The 14,025-nt window shown below is 38.4% G+C and overlaps 1 protein-coding gene across 2 annotated transcripts in view; it reads left to right on the plus strand.

Moving 5' to 3' along the window:
- Nucleotides 1–14,025, plus strand: part of atf6 (activating transcription factor 6) — a 248,852-nt gene that overhangs the window by 123,029 nt on the left and 111,798 nt on the right. The window contains exons 14-15 of one of the 2 annotated variants that reach the window (XM_052012104.1): nt 2,760–2,871; nt 4,320–4,637. In XM_052012104.1, coding sequence (XP_051868064.1) covers nt 2,760–2,871; nt 4,320–4,346 — 139 coding nt within the window. In that variant the 3' untranslated portion in view covers nt 4,347–4,637. Of the gene's footprint in view, nt 1–2,759; nt 2,872–4,319; nt 4,638–14,025 lie in introns of those variants that run through there. The other variant, XM_052012103.1, reaches the window with a different exon arrangement.

Raw genomic sequence — 14,025 nt, forward strand, 5'->3', positions numbered from 1 at the left:
AGGCAAAACAAATCACTTAACAACATGACCATATCGTTAAAATCATTAAAGCAAATACAATCAATTAACAAAAAGGGGAACTTGCCTTACTACTGTCTTTCTCTGTAGTTATTTCCTTTCCAGTCACAAGACTGGACAAGGTGTGTATTTGGGATTACCCAGTCTAGTTGCAGGAGTCTGCTGGGCTCCTCATAAGAGTTAATGCTGCAATTTCCATGTTGATCAGCGGGTTTCAGCCCAGTTTTTGGGATGTGGGTGTTCTTGGCTGGGTTTATTTTTATTGTCCAATTAACATACTGACAATTTGATTTGCTGGACCACCTCAGAGATCATTTGAGGACCAGTGATGTGGGTATTGGAGTTGGGATAATGTGGGGAATTGGTTTCTTGCTCAACTTTAATTATAACAATTTCCGACATTGAAAGATTTTGATTATTGCCCTGAGACAGGCCAAACATGAAAGCGTCAAGACCATGATTAATGCAGTGACACATGCAAACAATGGAATTAATGGCATGTCAGGCATATAGTTTCAAGAATTAAGTTATTGTACACTAGATGACATTGACAATGACAGTAATGCATAATATTTTGCATAATACTTAATGATGTCAGATATAACAGTATTTAAGAAGACAGCTTTAAAAAGGAAAACTTGGGGGAAATGAATAAGCGACTTACTGATGAATAAGTAACTAAGTAACCTAAAGAGTTTAACTTTGATCTGGTACTCAAGAAAACGTGAGTTAATGGTGAATTTAATATCTTAAAAATACAAGACTACTCAATATTGAGAATGAGTTCATAACTGAGTGATTTCATAATTGGATTCAGTTCAGAAACTGAACAAATGTCAACACTGAAGGGTTACCAAGTCTGTAGGGGGAAAGGTGAGAGAAACCAGTCAGAATAATAAAGAGCATTTCAAAAAATGCCACTTGTGATCATATGGGCCAAAAGTAAACTGAAGCCAAAGACAAGAATAAGAAATTCAGCCCAGGATCATAACAAAAGAATTATTGAAGGAAAATAGCTGAAAATGTTAAATATTAATTGCACTTGCTGAATGTATTCACTGAAAATAAACTCTTAGCCGCCATGAAAGAAGAGAGAAATTAAAGATATAACATTGTGCCCAGAGATGGTTCTGAAGCAAGTAAAACCAAGCAAGAAAATTGAAACAGCATAAAATCTAAAAAGGATGTCATTCATCATGATGTCCATATGTACCAAGGAAGTTTTATTTGAGCTTATCTACTCCGAGCTGGTTGTCATCAATGAGGAACCAACTGTTGAAAGGACTACTTTCAAACAATACCAAAATAATAACAAGCTCAGGCAATTAGGACCTTCATGAAAAAAATAGAAATCAACCACTGGAATTAAAACAATGATGTTGCATTCAATGGCAAACAACTGTTTTATTATTGTCAGGATGATAATTGAACCATTCTTCCTTGCTAAAGATTTCAATTTCTCTGTGTAGTCAGAAAATCCATGGCATCTATTGATGAATGTACAAAGAAGAAATGTACAACCTTCTGGTTTGAATCTTTATTTCCTGGTACGATACTCACAATTTACATAAAAGTGATTGGTGCTCCGGCATCTCCTCACTTAGAAGCTGAAAAGGCAAAGTTTGTCCACTGTTTCCAACAATTGGTCAATATTTCCATATGCAAACCATTATCAGCAATATATACCAACACGTACCAACCACATGGTTTTCCTCAGCACTGTGTTCAGCAATTGAATATCTCCTTAATGTCTTGGTGGCTGATCTAGGCGCTGCATTCAAAGTGTAGACTGACCAGAGCCCTGCACAGATTGATTGTGGATTCCTCTGCCATGTATTTTGCTGTTCAGTCTGTGTAATTAAACATTGTATGAGCTTTATTAATTGATGCTCTCCATCTGTTGTACATTTACCATTCTAACAATTTTATCTTTTATCTTCACGAGCCTTGGAGATTACCTGTACCCAAGCATAACTCACATAATGAGTAGTTAATCACAGTGAGCTTCTTCCTGTACCCTGAACAGCTGCAATCCTGAGTGAAACTAACATGTCAGTCCAGGGTTGTAGAACATACAGCTAGTTTAAGGCTGGTGTCACAAAGCATTTCACCATACAGTGATTAATACTTGAAAGGCATTGCAGGCAGGACTAATGATAAAAATCTCAGGTGTCCTTGAAGAGGGAAATAGATGCTAGTTATGAAAGGAAGTGTGTCTTGGGACTGATCGTGATCCAGTGTTGTTTGGAAAATCAACTGATCACAGAAAATGTTGCATATTTATTTTGAATGAAAGGCATCAGTTTAATTCTGTTGATGATAATGGTTTGCATGTGGAAGTATTGACCAATTGTTGGTATCAGTTGAAAATGAGGGAAAAATCTTGAACCATATAAGAAATATCTTGTCAATGTCTTGGTGATCATCCCCATTTGTCATTACTCTGCAAAGAAACAAATTTGTACCAGAGTGAAAAGAACAATTCAGCCAGAGCAAAGCATGCCCCATAAACCAAAAATGTGATGAAATATTTGGAACAAATTATATTAAAGCACCCAGTCATTGATCATCTTCCTTCTTAAGCTGATGGTTCTTGTTTCTAAGTTAACATTTCTTTGCAAATATTTACAGACTGATTAATTCTTGTTCTCTACTGTGATAAATGTTTCCCTTCAGATCATGCCTCAAGCAGTACTGCTACATCTTGCTCATGTTTTAACCCATACTTCTCACCTTGACAGAAACTCAGGGAGTGAATTACAAGTTTATTATGCGCCAGACAAACGTTATCCAAGCTTCTTTGAAGCCATTCGTAGGAGAGGAGATACATTTTATCTGATATCATTTCGGAGGGTAAGTCCATACTTTTACTGCATGGATAAGTATAATGAACATGCTTTCCCTCTGTTGCTCTGGCAACCAAAAGAAAACAAAACTGTGATAATGACTTTGCTTTTCCAAATGATGCTTCCTTTCTGAATGAATTGATCCCATGGGCAATAGCAGAAACAAAGGCATTCTTGGATTCAGTTGATTATATTTAATGTGGGCAACACAATGTTGATAGTAAAGTTAAAGTAGATTATTAGAACATTGAACGCGCCATTGGGCACGGGATCAGTTCGGATTTAAACCGTTTTTTGTTGATCATTTCAACTGGATGCAGCATTGAAAGCTTCAAGGACTCAGGGGTGCAGTTGGAGCTTTGTTTGCAATTACAGGACATCGCAATTACCTTATTGTTATGAGGATAACAAAACAATGTGAAAGCTGCAGCACAGATTTGTTGTCAGGAGTGGAGGGTTGCACTTGGATCAAGTTTCAATGGCCTTAGATGTTGTTTAATGGAATCCTGACAAATTCAACAGCATTAACTTTAACAACACAAAATTCAGTAAATTAATTTCGATCATTGTTCCTTCACATTAGGTGAACTTGTTAAGTTAAGGCAGATAGATGTTGGTTCAAGATATTAATATCTATGTCAGTGACTCTGATAAATTCAGCATGATCCTTTCCTAAACATAAAGGGAGAGATTCTGAGTATGAGCAAGAACTTGAAAGGTAATGCTCCACAGGATGGTAAATAAGCAATTGAAGGGTAAAAGAGATATATACCGCCTCAGTGCTGTTGATAGGTTTCAAATGTTGTAAATTGGCAAAGCTAGCTTATTACTAAGCTTGTATGCTCTTGTTGCAAATGTGTTATATGGGAAAGATTTCAGTACATGTTCAGGCCCTGGAAATTGTCCATCTGAGTCACCACTTGGGCAAGCAAACTTGGTTTTCTTTTTGTATGTTTTAAGTACAGATGAGAGAATAAACTTGGCCAATTTTGTTCATCCATTTGGGACGAGAAATAATTTGCATCGCTCATTGCTCTGTCAGGTCATGGAAAGGAATCTATTTTTTTTGTGTCATCCATCCTGGTCTTCAAATCATTCCAAATGCCTATTATACCTATCATTTATGTTTAGTAATTATTTAGTAATTTATTTAGTAATTTGAAATATTCACCAATTTTACCTGATTCCCTCTTGTACTAATGTTTTGGTTTGCACAAAGTGGTATCTTTGCTGTCTTGTATCTGTGCTATTTAATATTTGCCTTGGATCAAGCAAGTCTATCTTTTGGTTGTCTCCTCATATTTCTGAAAAAAAACTTTTCTCTACCTCTTCTATCAGGGATGTGAACTTCAAAAAGCAATAGCATTTCTATATTTAATGCATAAATCACTGGTTTATATTTTGTTTTCTAAATTGTGACACTTTAGTCGCATTCATTCATATGTTTGTATTAAGGTTCAATTCATGAGCATTGAAGTCTGATGTTTCACTGGAACAAGTGACAAAGATATGTTACAGCAAGGAAGTGATTTTGCAAACTGTTCTATCAGCTGAAAGGCCTCCATCCTAATGCTGTATGTTACATCTATTGATAGATCATCAGTTAAGTAATTATGTGGGAGTTTGCCATAAATGCATGTGAAATAGTGAGAGAATATGAAAAAATAAAATTGATTTTTATTAGTCTCATTCACTCCAGAAACTTGACTGTGTAGTTTAAATTGAAGCAAAAATGCAGAACTGGAAAAGTAGATGGTGCCCTGTTTAGGTTTATGATGTTAATCCATGAATCCTCAAGTCACTATAAAAAAAATACTATGCCATTATTCAAAGAACAGGAGAGTTTAATCAGATGTTCTGCACAATGTTTAACCCCAAATTATCACAAATATGTGGTGGTTTATCTCATTGTAATTTGTAGGACTTTACCATGCACAGATTGGCTGTTGTGTTTCCAACAGGCACACTCTGATCTGAAAGTATTTGATTGGCTGTAAAATATTTTCCTGAAGGGATGAAATACATGAAATTAAGATAAGTATTTCCTTCCTCCCTTCCTTTCCTGTCCCTTCTTCCTCTTGTATATGATGTGTTTTACTTCACATTATTGGATGGTATTATCAGGGTCAAAGTGAAAGTTGTTTTCTATTTGCTGGAATTATCAGCATCCAGACTTATGGTTGCTGAGACAAAGCAAGTGGCAAGGCTTAATTAAGCCTCAGATTCATAATAACCCATCTGGCAAGCATTTGTGGTCACATTGTACAGCATCACTTCATGTGTCTGGGAAATTGAAAGGTTTCAGACAGACAAGAGCATTGGACAACATGTTGTTACCAATTGCACTGGGTGAACTGGCATCACTTTTTATCTTTTATACAATAAATTGCCTGAGGAAACTGGTGAACAACTGTGCATTTCATACTGTTTACCCAGCATTACTAAAACCTGACTAAGTGGTTTCGGCAACACTGTGCTTCTTTGTGCATACAGTGTTTCTTGGCGACACTTGCGGGCTGCCCCCAGAACACTCTACGCAAAAGATGCATTTCACTGTGTGTTTTGATGTACATGTGACTAATAAAGATATTTTATTTTATCTTGTGATTCTTCCCTGCAAGAGCCTCATTTTTTAAAAATTGACTTTCAGGCATATTCCAGTTAGGATAATGAGGAGCAGCTCTTTGGCATTTGTCATTGGTGCCTCATTCCAGATGATCTGGGCAGCTTTATTTATATATTTGGACTGCAAGCTTCTATGTTGACAATTTGTATTTGGAGACCTGGAGTTTGTCTTTTCTACATAATTAGATTTGGCTGTGTTAAAAGGTTTCAAAAGAAATATACCCAAGAAAGAAATAGAGGAATTTTGGAACAGAGGACTTGATCCGTTATTCAAATACAAGGACCAGCTCTCCAGGACCTCCATTTGATTGGAACTTTGTCATTGGTGATGACACAACTGGTATGTGATGAAAATTAAATAGCTGTGCCCATTCTTAGGTTGACTCTATTGTACAACAGTGCAGAAAAGTACTTGAGTAAATAGAGCAGACATGGGCAGCTTTCAAGTTGTCTGCGCATAAAAATTAAAGTCCAAGTCGAGTTTACTGTCATATGCACAAGTACATGTATGCACAGGTGCAATGAAAAACTTGCTTGCATATATCTATCTGTATGGGTGGTGTCAGGATAGGATACCAAGGTGCGATACCTATGCTAGACCTGTGGAAATAGCCATTGGCCAGCTCCCAAAAGTCAGACTAATCCCTCTTTATTTCTCCAAACTCCTTGTCAAGATGGCACAGATTCTGCCCAGCATCTATGTGAAGATAATAATTCTGGTCATAACAGAACAGGATGTAGTAGGGACACCCAACTCAGGTTGTGATCTTGGCATTCTGTTAAACTGTGTGATTTTAGGATTAGTTAATAACACTGAGGTACTTCTTTTACAGTAACCAAAAATCAAAAAAACTTAAGATGCTGAAAATCTGAAACAATAACCAAAAATGCTGGAAACACTCAGCAGATCAGGCAACATCTGTGGAATGTGAAACTGAGTTAATATTTTGGTCAAGGACTCTTCGCCAGTTGGAGGGTCTTTGACCTGACACACTTTCCATAGATGCTCCCTGATCTGCTGAGTGTTTCTATAATTTTCTGTATGTTTTCTGCAATTATTTCTGTGCATTGCTATTTCTTGTAATTTTTTGGGAGAATGGGAATTGTTACATGCTGTTCTTTATGTGGAGGGTCCTGTCAATCTGAAATTAGCTTAAAAAAATGCTTAAGAAACACATTTATTCTATCACCCAACATTTTGGAATAATTTTCTCTATAGTCAAGTGTATTGGATGATTAAAATGACCTAGTGTTATTTTGTTAAACTTTTGCTCTTGTACCAAAATAAAGCATCTATTTGCTAGAGCAAACTTTCACTATCTTGCTACAGTAGCTTGTTTCAAACATCATGCAACCATTCAATATCAGCAAAATGTGTAACCAGTTAAGTAACATTCCAAAGCCAGCTGGTGTCCTGTGAAATTCAAAATGGCTACCAGCTGAGCTAAAATGTCTGCATGTGATCACAATTACACCAATGGTTCCAGTGTCTTTTTATCCTTGTCTGAACTGGAATTGGCATTTGCTTGCAGATTACATGAAAGAGATGCTGCATTCCATCCTTAAATGCTGAAAAGATTGTCCTGTTTTATCAGGAGACTTGACACACAATGAATTTTGTTGCAGATGCCTTGCTTTTCCTCGTTGTGTTTCAAAGTGAATTGGGTGTGCCTGTGAGAGAGAGTAGTTTGCAGGAGAATGACACTGATGGGACTGCTCCGTTTGGAGTTGCTTTTGACTTGATGGGCTGAATGGCCTCCTTTCAGTACTGTAACAATTCTATGATTCTCAATCTTCCAATGTTTTGCAGTGGCAATGTTCTGAGTTGTATATGCAAGTTGAGTAAAATGATAAAAATATAGTCAAAATCCAAACTTGCCCATAATGGCAATGCAATGAAATAGATCAAATTATGTTATGATATTTAGGGGTTGTGCATATAAAATTAAAAGCACACCATACTGAAAGTCAATGGTACGAATGATCATTTCACAGTTCCAGAACTTGTTTTTGTTCCATATTGTTACTTGAAAGTAGCATTTCAGTCCTGGTAACTATTCTGCTTTTCTATGATTCAGAAACAATAACTGAGTGGTTGGGCATCTTTTGTTTTTGACCGTATCGCCAACATCTCTGAGAATGCTTTTAGAAGTAATCTGACCTCCTTTGATGTGGCAGGTTCATCATCGCTTTGTATAATTCCATAAGGGGTATTATCACAGTATTCATTCGTTGTTCCTTGAGGATCTCCATTTATACATCATAAAGTGGATGGCATGAGATTTAATAGCAATAAAAGCAGAAAGTAACAAGCAAAAAGTTAGAGCAATGTATGATGTGAATATCTTATTTATTGGAAGAAAACTTCTGAATTCATCAGTAATTGAATTCCTTATGCTCATCATCATTGAACTGCTTTAAAATTCCTGATTGTTTAATATTTGTAGGGAAGAAAATCACATCCCGTAATTATGGGAGGGCATATCATGCATAAAATGATTGGGTAAATCTATGATCCAAGACATCAACAAATCAGATTATAGATGGTCTCACACATTAAATTAAAACTTTTTAAAAATTTTTATTTACAGCGTGGTAACAGGCCCCTCTGGCCCAATGAGTCTGTGCTGCCCATTTTAAACCCATATTAACCTACCTGTACGTCTTTAGAATGTGGGAGGAAACCGGAGCACCCGGAGGAAACCCACGCAGACACGGGAGAGCATACAAACTCCTTACAGACAGCGACGGGAATCGAACCCCGATCGCTGGCGCTGTAATAGCGTCGCGCTAACCGCTACGCTACCATGCCGGTTATTCCTTAAGTTGTTGAAGACAAAGGGAGAAATATTGGACTTTCACATTGCTGTTAACAAAGCATTTGTTTGGAAGAAGCATACATCATCTCTGTAACTGCCACCTTTATACCGCAATAGAAAGCAGTACTATTCTGGATGGGCTATGTCCACACATTCTTGGTTGCCTCAAGCATTTATATTTTATTTGTAGCACATTGTCAATTATGGTTGAATGAATGCGAGATTCTTCATTATAGTTTGAAGACGAATTTTTTATTTTGTAGATCAGGTTCAATGTAGCACAGTTTGTTCCTGTTTGCCTTTATGATGAAGTGCTGTTTAAAGCTTTCTGTTTACATTTTGTGGAAATTCCCTTTGAAGTTCATGTCTGTTAAAAAGAATGTGGCTTCAGTATAGGTCTGAAATGCAGTAGTGACTTCTGCTCTGCTGGTCTCTTTTCCCCACCATTAGCAGACTTTTCAACCATTTAGGTACTAGATTCTGAAATTCCCTCTTATATATATCTTGTTGCCTCACCACCTCTTGTACTTAAGATGGAATTTTGTTAAAACCTGGATCCAAAGCTGGCTGGCCCACAGAAGGCAAAGAGTGGTTGTTGAAGGGTCGTATTCTGCATGGAGGTCGGTGACCAGTGATATACCTCAGGGATCTGTTCTGGGACCCTTCCTCTTTGTGATTTTTATAAATGACCTGGATGAGAAAGTGGAGGGATGGGTTAGTAAGTTTGCGGATGATGCAAAGGTTGGAGGTGTTGTGGATAATCAGAGGTTACAGCGGGACATAGGTAGGATGCAAAGCTGGGCTGAGAAATGGCAGATGCAGTTCGGCCCAGATAAGTGTGAAGTGGTTCATTTTGGTAGGTCAAATATGATGGCAGAGTATAGTATTAATGGTAGGACTCTTGGCCATATGGAGGATCAGAGGGATCTTGGGGTCCAAGTCCATTGGACGCTCAAAGCAGCTGCACAGGTTGACTCTGTGGTTAAGAAGGCATATGGTGTATTCTCCTTCATCAATCGTGGAATTAAATTTAGGAGCCGAGAGGTATTGTTGCAGCTGTATAGGACCCTGGTCAGACCCCACTTGGAGTACTGTGCTCAGTTCTGGTCATCTCACTACAGGAGGGATGTGGAAGCCATAGAAAGGGTGCAGAGGAGATTTACAAGGATGCTGCCTGGATTGTGGAGCATGCCTTATGAAAGCAGGTTGAGGGAACTTGGCCTTTTCTTCTTGGAGCGACGGAGGATGAGGGGGGACCTGATAGAGGTATATAAGATGATGAGAGGCATTGATTGGGTAGATAGTCAGAGGCTTTTCCCCAGGGCTGAAATGGTTGCCACAAGAGGACGTAGGTTTAAGGTGCTGGGGAGTAGGTATAGAGGAGATGTCAAGGGTAAGTTTTTTTACTCAGAGAATGGTGAGTGTGTGGAATGGGCTACTGGCAACAGTGGTGGAGGTGGATACGATAGGGTCTTTTAAGAGACTTTTGGATAGGTACATGGAGCTGAGAAAATTAGAGCCTAGTAATTTCTAAGGTGGGGACATGTTTGGCACAGCTTTATGGGCTGAAGGGCCTGAATTGTGCTGTAGGTTTTCTATGTTTCTACGTTTCTACCTCTTTGACCAAGGATTTTATCATCCATCCTAATGTCCTCTTTTGGCCTGGAGGTATTTTTGATCATTTGGTCTCTGTGGAATGCTGAGGCTTTTTCAATATTTATGGTACTTTGTCAATACAAGTTGTTCTTGTAACATGATCCGATCAACAGTGTGATACAAATTTCTTGAAGGGTCACTGTTGTTTTTAAATTCATAAAATTAAAAAAAAAATTTTATTTACAGCGTGGTAACAGGCCATTCCGGCCCAATGAGTCTGCGCCGCCCATTTTAAACCCAAATTAACCTACCCATACGCCTTTGAAATGTGGGAGGAAACCCACGCAGACACAGGAGAATGTACAAACTCCTTACAGGCAGCGACGGGAATCGAACCCCGATCGCTGGCGCTGTAATAGTGTTGCGCTAACCACTGCGCTACCGTGCTGCCCAATGACTGAATTTTATGTCATGGTCAACTGCATTGAAAGAACAAAGAACACAGTATAGCTAGTAGAGCTACTGTCTCACAACCTCTAGTGACCCAGGTTTAATTCAGACCTCTGGTGCTCTCTGTGTGCACATTTGCATGTACTTGCTATGACTACTTATGTTTCCTCTGGATGCTCCAGTTTCCTCCCATATCCCGAAGATATGCAGGTTGATGGGTTAATTGACCACTGTAAATTGCCCTGGGTGTATTGGTGAGTAGTAGAATCTGTGGGGGAGTTGATGGCAATGTGGGGAGAATGAAATGGGATTTGTTTAGTATTAGTGTAAATGGGTGCTGAGTGGTCCATACAAACTTGGTCAGCTGAAGGGCCTGTTTCTGTGCTGTATGACTCTATGACTCTAAATTAATACTTTTAAAACATTTTATATTTTCTCTGAAGCAAGTAGGAATGTGAAACAAATTACTTGAATGGCTAGTGGTATTTGAATGGTTGCATGTGTGTAATCTGCTGGCCCAAATGCTTGGATCCTCCAGGGATTGCAGTATAACATTGATTGTCTTCAGGTGCTATGTTTACATTCCACTGAACACTGTCTGGTCAGATCCATGAACTCTTCTTGTGAGTAATGTCACTGATAGGTCAACATTCCAAATTTAGGACTCTTCAAAAGCCCTGGAGCCAGCTGAGGGAGTTCTTCAAGTGCACTGTCTGGAGTTGTTGGCCTCCTTCTCAATCCTGCAGAACCACATTGAAGGAGGTTAACAAAAAAATTCACAATAAGCACTGCAGATCAAACTAGCTTTGCATTTATGGTTTCCTTAAAATTGAAAACAAATCATTTGATGTGTCGCTGAGAAATAGATGATTTAAAGTTGCTGAGCATTGTTAATCAAATAAGAAAAAATGTACATTTCAAGATATCAATTGGTGCTGGAGTTCAGTAGATTTGGCATGGGAGTGAATTTGATTTTGTTGCCAAGGCACCTCGGAATCAGGCTTTTACATTAAACTGGGATTTGGTGTCAGAATCCAAATTCTTAACTTGTTAAAATCTGTATAACTGGAAAGCATAGTTGTGTGTGTGGTTATCAGGTTCAGTTCATGATAGAACTGCGTCTTTATGTCTTCTGAATGTTGAGTACGTCTTTGACATCAGCAGAAATAAAAAGTAAGCAGAGCCACCGTTTCATTGCTGTTCTGTCCGTGTATACTGATGTGGCGGCTGATTTATTGCAGAATATTTTAGCAAAAGTGGTTACCTTGTTAAGATAGCAGCATTCCATTGTGGAACCATAGTTAGTCAGAAGGAATTAAAATATAAGGAGGAAGTTGCATCTTGTCATGGCCAGATTCATTATATTGTCTGGATTTTAAAAAGGTACATTATAATCTCCTGTTGTAAATATTTCTTAAGCTGAGAAGGCACTATGAAAGAGACTTTTTATCTGAACTTGCTTAGCATATTGTTGAGGCATAAAGTTGTAAAGTGGGAAATTAGAAGATGAGTTGTCATTACTCGAGCTTCTGATGAGCTTCAGTGGAGCAGTTTAGGATCAGAGTGGGAGCAGGGTGCAGAGTTAAAGTACTTTGAGTACTGAATTGCACCAGCACTACTGTATCTGACCTATTGTTGCCTCAGTGACGCTGGTGGAAGAGACTGGAAGTTTACCTGATAGGAATGGTTCTGAGAGTACGACCAAATCAGGCAATAACCTAATTTTGCCTGTCTTTGGAACATGCAAGTCATTGTTGTTTGGAGGTTTGATCAAACTGAGTGGCTTGCTGGGCCACCCAGAGGGCAGTTAAAGGTTGACCACTTTGCTGTTTTTCTGTGGTTTGGAATCACTTAAAGACCTGACAAAGTAAGGACTGCAGGCTATAGAATTGTAAACTGGAGTAGTTTGCTAACATCTGATGAATTTTAAAAAAGTATGATATGGAACTAGTTATATTTTTGCCAAATTTCTGCCCAACTTTTTCTGTTTACTAACAATGACTCAGGAGAGTGGGAATAATGTCCATTTCTCAACTTATGGATAATTACGTTCCACATTTCATGTGAGGACAAAGAAAGCGCTTCCACTAACCAAGAACTGTACTCCCGACCTATTCCCTGGAAATGGTCAATCTTTCAATGGAGATTTACTAATGCCTCCAACAAAATGATATAAAACATTGCATCCAAATTAATGCACTTCTTCACTTTTTATGCAATGCATTAATTAGTAAGATATATTTTTGTCATGTTAATTGGTTATGAGGAAGGAGACAAAAGGGATGAAGGCAATCCATTCTGATTAACTGAATGTGATAAGTGGAATCTCTACCATTTGTCAATGGAACAAATGGAGGAATGGAGGGTTTCATATCTGTTTATGTTTGACTCCAAATTGGGAGATATAGTTAATTTTATTGATTAGAGTGAGAAACTTGGTGGGGATAGTAAATGAATGGACAAAGTGTAAAGTTACCCAATGGGATGTTAGACTTTATGGCAAGAGGGTTTGAGTAATAGAGAGGAAATGCTCCAATATAGAAACCTGGTGAAATCACTGTGGAAGATTTTCTATAGATCTGGTCTCCCTACCTAAGGAATGGTATAATAGAAGGAGTGCAGTGGAGGTTCACTGAGTGATTCCCAGGATGCTGGGTTTGTCATACGAGGAAGGGTTAAGCAAAGTGGGCCTCCGCTGTCTTAAGTTTAGAAAAAAGGAAGGCAATCTCATAGAAAAGTCCAAAACTCTTTCCTGGGCTTGATAAGGTAGAAGCATGAGTTGATGTTTCCTTTCACTGGGTTGTCACAGAATAAATTCTTAACTCAGAGAATTATGAATCTTTGGAATTCTCTACGCAAGAATGCTGTGACAACTCAGTCACGGAGTATATTTGAGATAATAACTGAGATATTTAAGGGAGTCAAAGGTTATGGGGTCAGAGTTGTAAAGTGGGGTTGAGCTGCAAGATCAGCCAATATATTATTGAATGGTGGAGCAGGAATGAGAATCCAAGTGGCCTCCTTCTGTTTCTTATGACTAACTTATGAACTGACATTTTCTCATCTTGCTCTCATGGCAGAATAGTTCACACTACTTCCCACTGCCTCTGTGTCCCAACTTCCTGCACCATCTCTCCCAGGTTGGAATAGTCACCAATCTCTTAAAGACACCAGAAACAGCAAGGTTGCAGTAACTGGTGTTTGTTTTACTCAAGTTTAGATGCTGCTGTCCTTTGTTCAACTGACGTGAAATATTGATATCTTCACAGCCAAAGGGCCAAATCTGGATGCTGTTTCTCCCTGCCTACCCACTATTAGTAAAGCGAACAGAAAAGAGCGATTAAGAAAACCAGATGCAAATTGTGCAGATCAATTGAGGAAACAAAGAGAAGCAGAAAATCAGAATCAGGTTCATCATCATTGTCTTGGATGACATGAAATGTGTTGTTGTGGCAGCAGTACAGTGCAAAGACATGAAATTACTATAAAGTACTATGAAATAAATAGTGCAAAACAGAAGAATAACGAGGTAGTGTTCATGGGTTCATGGACCGTTCGGAAGACTGATGATGGAGGCGAAGAAGTTGTTCCTAAATCGTTGAATGTGGGTCTTTCAGGCTCCTGTACCTCCTTCATGATGGTAGTAACGAGAAGAGGGCATGTCCCGGATG

This window comes from Pristis pectinata, chromosome 3, assembly GCF_009764475.1.
Source record: "Pristis pectinata isolate sPriPec2 chromosome 3, sPriPec2.1.pri, whole genome shotgun sequence".
In the NCBI taxonomy this organism is placed as follows: domain Eukaryota; kingdom Metazoa; phylum Chordata; class Chondrichthyes; order Rhinopristiformes; family Pristidae; genus Pristis; species Pristis pectinata.